The 10227-nt window shown below is 45.9% G+C and overlaps 1 protein-coding gene and 1 pseudogene across 1 annotated transcript in view; both read right to left on the reverse strand.

Moving 5' to 3' along the window:
* Positions 1-1456, reverse strand: part of DARS2 (aspartyl-tRNA synthetase 2, mitochondrial) — a 36645-nt gene extending 35189 nt beyond the window's left edge. Inside the window, exons 1-2 of the mRNA XM_021711304.1 lie at positions 1430-1456; positions 5-279 (exon numbers count right to left, since the gene is read on the reverse strand). Of these exons, the coding sequence (XP_021566979.1) occupies positions 5-279; positions 1430-1456 (302 nt within the window). The remainder of the gene's footprint in view (positions 1-4; positions 280-1429) is intronic.
* Positions 1457-8425: 6969 nt separating this feature from the next.
* The window catches only part of LOC103258227, a 3114-nt pseudogene continuing 1312 nt past the window's right edge, over positions 8426-10227 (reverse strand).

The following is a 10227-nucleotide window of genomic DNA, read 5'->3' on the forward strand; positions in this document are numbered from 1 at the left end:
GCGCCTGCCGCCGCCCCTGCTCGCCGCGGAGGGCGCGCACGCCGAGTGCTGGGCTTGGGTCTCCGGGCGAGGACGCCTGCGGGCCAGGGAGCACGCGCGCGGAGGAGCGCCCGAAGGCCGCCTGCGGAGTCTGCGGACCAGGGCGGGGGCTGAGGACTGACGAGCTGGCTCTGGGCGCGCCAGCGAGGCGCCGACCCCAGAGGCTTGTGTCTGTCTTCTTAGGAAAGGTGTCGGCTTTGAGGGCGGAGTTGAAGGGGGAGTGAGGTGACTGGGTTGCTTCTAGGAGGGGAGGAAACCAGAAGGAGGAATGGAGCTATTACTGAGCAAGACAGGGAGCAGTCGTGGGAAAGAAAGCGGCTGACTGGGTTTGAAATCGATTGGCTTTTAACGTAGGGAGTTTGAGAACTGGCAGGTGGAAAGGTGCAGGACTGGGGTGCAGCTGTGAGGATCTGAAGATAGGGATGCAGGAGTTGTGTGGAATGCACGATTTCAGAGTTGGGGGACAATCACTGCTGGGACGTGAGGAAAAAAATAATGAGCAAATGGGTCAGAAGGAACCATAAGAAATAAGGAGAGCCGGGCTCGGTGGCTCAGCCTGTCATCCCGCGCGCCTTTGGGAGGCTGAGGTGAGTGGATTGCCCGAGCCCGCGGGTTCGAGACCCGCCTGGGCAGCGAGACCTCCTCTCTACCAGAATTCAGGAGCCCGGCAGGTGGAGGTCTGTCTGGGCGACAGAGTGAGACTCCAACTCGAGAGAGAGAGAGAGAGAGAGAGAGAGAGAGAGAGAGACTCCCTAAATATGAGTGTCGGAAGAAACAAGATAGCAGGGCTTTGTTGTTTTAGAGTTGTGGGGTACAAGTGAGGATTTACTACATAAGTAAGTTGCAAGCAGTGAAGTGTGGGCTACTAACTGGCCCTCACTCCCCCGACAGTGGACCAGGTACCCAGTGTGTGGCCCTATGCTCTCTTTCCTCCTCCCTTCCTCCCCCCAAGTCTGCAGGTCCCACCCTTGCCACCCTTGTGCTTGTGTGACGAGTGATCAGGGCCTGCTTATGAGTGAGAACGTGTGGTATTCAGTTCTTTGCTTCTGTGGTAATTCACTTAGTGTGATGGTCTCCACCTGTCATCAAATTGCAGCGAAGGCCATGATTTTGTTCTTTATGGCTGCATAACAGTCCATCATTTGTATGTACCACATTTTCTTTATCCAGTTCACTTTTGATGGGCATCTGACTTGCTTCCATGTTCTTGCTATTGTGAATAGTGCTGCAATAAACGTGTGTGCAGGTTTCTTCTCTGTAGAGCTCTTTATGTTTCTCTGGGTATATTCCCAGGAGAGGAATGGCTGGATCATAGGGACCCTCAGTGTTTAGTTCTTTGAGAAATTGCTACACTGCTTTCCACATACGTTGAACTAGCTCACATTCCCACCAATAGTGTAGAAACATCTGCAGACATGCCAACACCTTTTTTTTTTTTTAATTGGCGTCTCACTACATTGCCCAGGCTGGAGTTCAGTGGCATATTCAGTCACCCCAGCTTCAACCTGCTGGTCTCCAGCGATCCTTCCACCTTAGCCTTCCAAGTAGCTGGAACCACAGCTGTGCGCCACCACGCCCTACTAACTTTTTTTTTTTTTTTTTTTGAGTTGGAGTCTCACTCTGTTGCCCAGATTGGAGTGCAGTGGCCCCTCCCGGCCACTGCAGCCTCAACCCACATGGCTCCGGCGATCCTTCCGCCTCAGCCTTCTGAGTAGCCAGAATTACAGGCGCGCACTATCATGCCCAGCTGATTTTTTGATTTATTGTAAAGATGAGGTCTCGCCAAGTGGCCCAGGCGGGTCTTGAACCCACAGGCTCAGGCAATCCACTCACCTCAGCCTCCCAAAGCACGGGATTACAGGCTGAGCCACCGAGCCCGACTTAACTTTTTTTTTTTAATTGTAGAGATGATGTCTTGCCAAGTTGCCTAGTCGCCTAGTCTTGAACCCCCTAAGGCAGTCCTCTCACTGCTGCCTCCCAAAGCGTTTTTTGACCTTTTAATGATAACCATCCTTACCAGAGTTAGGTGGTATCTCATTATTTTTTGTTTGTTTCTTTTTTTTGAGTGGCCCAGGGTGAAGGGCAGTGGCACTCTCCCAGCCACTGCAGCCTCAACCTGCTGGGCTCAGGTGATCCTTCTGCCTCAGCGTTTCAAGTAGCAGGAACTACAGGCATGCGCCACCACCCAGGCTAATTTTTTGATTTATTTAGATGACGTCTCGCCAGGTTGCCTGGGCTGGTCTCGAATCTGTGGCCTCAGGCAATCCTCTTACCTTGGCTTCCCAAAGTGCTGGAATTGTAGGCCTTAACCACTGCACTGACCTTAATTATAGTTTTGATTTGCATTTCTCTGATGATTAATGAGTCTGAGCATTTTTTCTTTTGAATCGGTGTGTCACTTTGTCACCCATCCTGGAGTGCAGTGGCATGCTGCTGACAACCACCGCAGCCTTAGCTTGCTGGGCTCAGGGACTCCTGCCTTAGCCTTCCAAGTAGCTGAAACTATAGGTGTGTGCCACCACACCCAGCTAATTTTTGATTTATTATACAGATTAGGTTTCATCTTGTTGTCCAGACTGAATTTGAACCCGTAGGCTCAGGCAGTCCTCTCGCCTCTGCCTCCCAAAGTGCTGGGATTACAGGCATGAGCCACCGCATCCAGCTTAAGGCTGAGCATTTTTTCATGTGTTTGTTGGCTGTTTGAATGTCATCCTTTGGGAAGTGTCTCTTCATGTTCTTTGCCCACTTTTAATGGGGTTATTTGTTTTTTCCTTTGACTTCGAGTTTCTTGTAGATCCTGTATATTAGGCCTTTGTCAGATGCATAGCTTGCAAATATTTTTTCCCGTTCCAGGGGTTGTCTCTTGACTCTTTTGAGGGTTTCCTTTGCTGTGCAAAAGCTTTTCAGTTTGATGAGGTCCCACCTATCAACCTTAGCTTTTGTTGTGTTTATTTTTGCGTACTTGATCCTCATTTCCTACTCTGGTGTCCAAGAGGCTGTTCCCTAAGTTTTCTTCTAAGATTCTTACAGTTTGAGGTTTTATATTTAAGTCCTTGATCCATTTTGAACTAGTTAATTTTTGTTTATGGTGATGGGTAGGGGTTCAGTTTCATTCTTCTGAATGTGTTTAGCCAGTTTTCCCAGCACCCTCTGCTAAATTTGGCTTCTTTCCCCAATTTTTTTTGTTTTTTGAATAGGAGTCTCATTCTGTCACCCAGGCTGGAGTGCAGTGGCACGCTCTCGACCACCAAAGCCTCGACCTGTTGGGCTCAGATAATCCTTCCTCCTCAGTCTTCCAGGTAGCTGGAACCACAGGCATGTGCCACCATGCCTGGCTAATTTTTTGACTTATTGTAGAAATGAGTCTCGCCAAGTTGCCCAGGCTGGTCTCAAATCCGTGGGTTCAGGCAATCCTTTCACTTGGGCCTCCCAAAGTGCTGGAGTTAAAGGTATGAGCCACCACTCCCAGCCAGTATTTGTTATTGATAGCTTTGTTGAAGATGAGTTGGTTGAGGGACTGTGTTTTTTTTGTTGTTGTTTGTTTGTTTGTTTTTTTGAGTTGGAGTCTCACTCTGTCACCCAGACTGGAGTGCAGTGGCCGCTCCCGGCCACCGCAGCCTCGACCTGCTGGGCTCCGGCAGTCCATCCGCCTCAGCCTTCCAAGTAGCTGGAACTACAGGCGCGCGCTACCACACCCGGCTAATTTTTGATTTATTGTGGAGATGAGGTCTCGCCAAGTTGCCCAGGCAGGTCTCGAACCCACGGGCTCAGGCAATTCACACCTTCGTCTCCCAAAGGCGCGGGATTACAGGCTGAGCCACCGAGCCCGGCTGGGACTGTGTTTTTACTTTGGGAATCTGTCCTGTTCTATGTGCCTATTGCTGTACCAATACCATACCATCTTGGTTACTGTAGATTTGCAATAAAGTTTAAAGTCTGGAAGTGTGATACCACTCACTTTGTACCTTTTGCTGAGAATTGCTGAGGATTTGTGCTCTTTTTCGCTTCCATACGAATTTCTATATTGTCATTTCCAGGTCTGTGAAAATGATGTTGGCAATCTGATAGGATTGCCTTGGGTAGGATGGACATCCTAACAATATTAGTTCTTCCAGTCCAGGAGTGTAGGGTGTTCTTCCACTTATTTAGGTCATCCTTGATTTCTTTGAGCCATGTTTTGTAGTTCTCATTGTAAAGGTCTTTCACTTCTTTGGTTAGGTGGATGCCACGGTATTTTATTTTGTTTTTTTGTGGCTGTTATAAATGGAATTGTGTTTTTTATTTGCTTCTTAGCCTGCTTGTTGTTGGTATAGAAATGCAACTGTCATTTTCGCACTGGTTTTGTATCCTGAGACTTTGCCAAAGTCACTTATCCATGTGAGGAGGTTTTTGACAGACTTTTTAGGGTTTTCTAGGTATAGAATCATATTGTCCACCAAGAGGAGTAACTTAACTTCCTCTTTTCCTGTGTGGATACCTCTGATTTCCTTCTCTTGCCTGATTGCTCTGGTAGGACTTCCAGCACTATGCTGAGTAGGAGGGATCATCTTGTTCCTGTTCTCAGGGGGAATGCCTCCAGCTTCCGCCCATTGAGCACGATGTTGGCGGCAGGTTTCTCACAGGTGACTCTACTGTTTTGAGGAATGTTCCTTTGATCTCTCGGCGTTCGAGGGTTTTTGTCAAGAAACGATGCTGGATTTCGAGTGGTACCAGAGAGCTTAGAGGAGTAAAGCTGGCAAAAATGGTGATTTTCAAAACTGCCTTTTCTTTATAGTAATAGATGCAGAAGAGAGAGTGCTGACGATTCTAATGAAATATCTGCCCATAAATGGAGGCAATAGGTGTAGACCGCCTTTCCAGGAGACTGATCTCAAAAGGAATGAGAGAAAGTGGATTTTAAAAAAATTTAATGTTAAGAATAAAAGAATGTGCTTTTCACTGGAAGGAAAGGATCAGTGGAGAAGAAATTAGAGATGACAGAGGATTGATTAGCCTGGGCAACATAGGGAGACCCTGTCTTCACAAAAAAAAAAATAAAATTAGCTGTATGTAGTAGTGCCTGCCTGTAGTCCCAGCTCCTCAGGAGGCTGAGGTGGAAGGATTGCCTGAACCCAAAAGGTGAAGGCTGCAGTGAGCCATGATCATACCACTGCACTCCAGTCTGAGTAACAGAGTGAGACCCGACTGAAAAATAAAAATTTTAAAAAGATAATAGAGAGTTGAAATGAGCATAGGAGGTAATATCCAAGGAATATGTGAAAAGATTTTGGTATGCAGAGTAGTATTAGAAAGTAAGAGGACCTCTTACTGTTGGTAGGAAGAATATTGGGATAGTAATACATTAAGTCAAGACTGATTTATTTGAGTTAGGGTCTTTCTTTGTCACTCAGGCTGGAGTGCACAGTCTGGTTTACTGCAGCCTCAGCCTCCCGGGCTTAGGTGATCCTTCTACCTCAGCCTCCCAAGTAGTTGTGATTACAGGTACGCACCACCACCCTTGCTAATTTTTAAATTTTTTGTACAGATGAGGTCTCACTGTGTTGCCCAGGCTGGTCTCAAACTCCTGGACTCAAGTAGTCTCCTACTGTGGTCTCTCAAAGTGCTGGCATTACATCTGTGAGCCACCACATCTGACCTATTTATTTATTTATTTTTATTTTTTTGAGTTGGAGTCTCACTCTGTCGCCCAGACTGGAGTGCAGTGGCCGCTCCCGGCCACCGTAGCCTCAACCTGCTGGGCTCCGGCAATCCTTCCGCCTCAGCCTTCTAAGTAGCTGGAACTACAGGCGTGCACTACCATGCCCGGCTCATTTTTGATTTATTGTAGAGATGAAGTCTTGCCAAGTTGCCCAGGCGGGTCTCGAACCCGCAGGCTCAGGCAATCCACTCACCTCAGCCTCCCAAAGGTGGGGGATTACAGGCTGAGCCACCAAGCTCGGCTTATTTTTTATTTTTATTACTCAAAGCTTCATTTTTAAATTTAGCTTTCTGACTCAGTGCTTATGCCTTCTAGCCTTTCACAATGATTTTCTGCTCCTTGATAAGTAAAGATGCTTGATCCTGTCACGAGCACAGGATCAAGCATCCCTTTAGACTCTGCTGTCTTGTCTTTTTGTTTTAGATAACCTCATAACTTTGGGTCTCACAGCATGAACCCCTCTAATTCTGCCTGGGCATGCGTCACATGCGGATTTTGGTGTTTTCCTAGCCATCTTGGCATAAAGATGAGCAGTTCTATTACCAGGGATTCGAAGCAGCCTTGTTTTGTTAGAGGCTATAGTGTAGGAAAGCCTTTGATGGTGTTTCAAATGCTGGGCCACTCTGAGTGCCTCTAGACAGCGTTCCTGGAAGAGCGAGTCAGGAGTATTTATAACTTTTTGATTTTTGAGCTGGGCAAAATTACATATTCTTAGATTGTCGAGTGAGAAGGTAAAATAGCTATAAACCATTTACTGATCTTTCTTCTTTTAAAGTCTATTCATAAAGCTTGTATTCCACTTTCACAAACTTAATATATATGTTCTTTTTTTTTTTTTTGAGTCATGGTATCACTCTGTTGCCCAGGCTGGAGTGCAGTGGGGCACGCTCAGGGCCACTGCTGGGCTCAAGTAATCCTTCCACCTCAGTCTTCCAAGTAGCTGGAACCACAGGTGCATGCCACCACACTGGGCTAATTTTTTTTTTTTTTTGAGTTGGTGTCTCACTCTGTCGCCCAGACTGGAGTGCAGTGGCCGCTCCCGGCCATCGCAGCTTCGACCTGCTGGGCTCCGGCGATCCTTCCGCCTCAGCCTTCCAAGTAGCTGGAACTACAGGCGCGTGCTAGCACGCCTGGCTAATTTTTGATTTATTGTGGAGATGAGGTCTCGCCAAGTTGCCCAGGCGGGTCTTGAACCTGCGAACTCAGGCAATCCACTCACCTCAGCCTCCCAAAGGCACGGGATTACAGGCTGAGCCACCGAGCCCAGCTAATTTTTTGATTTATTGTAGAGATGAGGTTTCACCAAGTTGCCCAGGCTGATCTCAAACCTGTGGGCTCAGGTAATCCTTTCACCTCCACCTCCCAAAGTGCTGGGATTACAATACATGTGTTGTTCACAATTATTCTTGGATTGTAGCCGGACGCAGTGGCCCATGCCTGGAATCCCAGCACTTTGGGAGGCAGAGGCGAGAGGATTGCCTGAGCCTCAGGGGTTTGAGACCACCCTGAGCAACTTGGTGAGACCTCATATCTACAATAAATCAAAAAAGCAACCAGGCTTGGTGGCGCTTGCCTGTGGTTCCAGCTACTTGGAAGGCTGAGGCGGAAGGATCACCTGAACCCAGCAGTTTGAGGCTGCAGTGGACGTGAGCGTGCCACTGCACTCCAGCCTGGGTGATAGAGTAGTAAGACTCTGACTCAAAAAAAAAAAAAAAAAATGCTTGGATTGTCCATGAAAATGACATAAGACATTAAACAAAGCTAGCCATCCTCTCAAGTTATTTCCCTGTTAACTATTTTCACAGTACATGAATATTAGGCAAGTATTTAAAAAAAAAAATCACAAAAACCTAAAAATTAAATGCATGGTTTGTTTGTTTTTTAACACTGCTGTGCTTGACACACATGAAGTAATGGATGTCAAGCAGTTCATTTTTACTGCATCTTTTACATTTATTCTTGGGTTACCTAAAACATTTAAATATAAATAAGATGTAAAAAGAATGAAAGCAAAATTACAAATAATGGAATGAACCGTTTTTGCCCTTAACCAGAGTAAATTGGGTCACAACTTTGTCTAAAAGATCACACCTGCAGCTGTAGTCAAAAATGTGCACATATGGAGATTTGAGTATTCCACATATACTCAACACATGGTATCTGTTTCTACCACAGCCTTGTAAGTGCTCCAGATCTTAAAGTACTCACAATTACTACAGCTGTGACTGAAACCATTTTTCTCTCTTATTTCCTCCAGGACATACCAATATGTAGGCAATTTTCTTTGCTTAGATCCAGAAACAGTTTTAACACTGCCTTTGCGAAGCCACAGTGTACCGAAAGTACTATGCCGAACACTAATAACCTGTGTAGAAATTCCACATTCCCTTATTGGCTACCTAAAGATGAAAACAGGTAACTTCCTAAATGCTGACTCTGCTCCTCTAATCATAAACATAAAAACCACATGGGAAATGCAGACGTTCAAATAGGAGTAACATAAACCTGTCAAAAATCGCAAACAGACGATTTGTGGGACAGCATGGATGACAAATGGTCTACTGTGTAAACTTTAGAATGAGGCAGACAAAAGTTGGAAGACTGGTTAATTTTCCACTCCTTCTGTTTCAGCTTTGTCCCTTAGGGTATCTGATGTCCACAGTGTCTAGTTGTTTCTCAGTAATTGCATTATGTATCAAGTTCAGCAATGGCTTCATCAAAAGCTGTCTTTGCAAGAGAGCAGGCTTTTTCTGGAGAGTTCAGAATCTCATAAGAGAACACAAAAAATTTAAGGACCGGACACAATCTGATAGGATATGTTGGCGCATTTTCTTTTTGCTGAGTTTAAAAGCTTCTTGGTATGCTTGTTGTAACTAATTCACAATCCCTTTCTTGTCATCACCAGCAGTAAGCTCAGCCAAGTAAACAGTATTAGTCTTCTTTCATTTTCTTTTTTCCCCCCCTTCTGAGATTTTAAGGTAAAAAGGCAGAAACACAGATGGCACACTGTTACGCACTTGTGTATCCAAAGATGATACAGTTATTCAAAGAAGTTTCACATTCAACATCAACATCTCACATTTAATATTAACAAATGAACTATGAATTATAACAAGTAGTATTTCCTATTCAGATAGAAAACTTTGCTTTCTGTTTGTGAAGCAGAAAGATCAAGAACTTTTCCAAAAGAGACAGTACATCGTTACAAATATCTCTTAGCTTGGTCTTAATTTTCTCTCTGTGTTCTTAAGCCATCTGCTGTTTTTTCTCAGCATCTTCCATCTTTTGCTCAGTACTTGAGACAACTCTCCATGATGACCTATGAGCTCCTACCACATTATTAGAGGCAGCTGAAAGAAGATTCCTCTCCTCATTGGATAAGTCAGCTCCTTGCTTAGTTTCAGACTTCATGCAGTCATCATATTGCTCTGCCTGCTAGGCCAGTTTGGCCTTTTAAACCAGCTCATTTTTATCGATGACTGGATGTTCTGTGTTCGGAGTAGGTAGTGGCAAATTGAGTGGACTGGGCTCAGCACTCCCTGGATGGTGGCCTTTTTTTTTCTTTTTTGAGTCAGAGTCTCACTGTTGCCCAGGCTAGAGTGCAGTGGCACAGTCATGGTTCACCATAGCCTCAAACTCCTGGGCTTAAGTGATCCTCCCACCTCAGCCTCCTGAGTAGCTGGGACTACAGGCATATGCCACCATGACTAGCTAATTTTTTTATTTTTTTGTAAAGACAAGGCCTTGCTATGTTTCCCAGGCTGGTCTTGAACTCCTGGGCTCAAGCAGTCCTCCTGCTGCAGCCTCCTAAAGTGCTGGTTTTACAGGCATGGAGTAAAGATTAGTCCATTAACTAATCTTCAGTGCATGGATTGAGCTATTTCATATTTCACGTTATCTTAACATTAACTACTAAAGGGAAAGGTTTTCTCAAAACCAGCCCTCTTAGTACTGATAGTCTTTTTCTCACCTAGATGTATTACTTGGGTAGATGGTAAAAATTTTTTGGAATTAATAGCATTTCTCTTTTATTTATTTATTTTTTTGAGTTGGAGTCTCACTCTCGCCCAGACTGGAGTGCAGTGGCCGCTCTCGGCCACCGCAGCCTCGACCTGCTGGGCTCCGGTGATCCTTCCGCCTCAGCCTTCCAAGTAGCTGGAATTACAGGCGAGCGCTATCATGCCCGGCTGATTTTTTGATTTATTGTAGAGATGAGGTCTCGCCAAGTTGCCCAGGTGGGTCTCGAACCCACGGGCTCAGGCAATCCAGTCACCTCAGCCTCCCAAAGGCACGGGATTACAGGCTGAGCCACTGAGTCCGGCTAGCGTTTCTCTCTCTTTTTTTTTTTTTTTTTTTTTGAGTTGGAGTCTCACTCTGTCGCTCAGACTGGAGTGCAGTGGCCGCTTCCGGCCACCGCAGCCTCGACCTGCTGGGCTCTGGCGATCCTTCCGCCTCAGCCTTCCGAGTAGCCGGAATTACGGGCATGTGCT

The sequence above is a fragment of the Carlito syrichta genome, unplaced genomic scaffold (assembly GCF_000164805.1).
Source record: "Carlito syrichta isolate Samal-C Ts95f unplaced genomic scaffold, Tarsius_syrichta-2.0.1 Scaffold302029, whole genome shotgun sequence".
NCBI classification, from domain to species: Eukaryota; Metazoa; Chordata; class Mammalia; order Primates; family Tarsiidae; genus Carlito; species Carlito syrichta.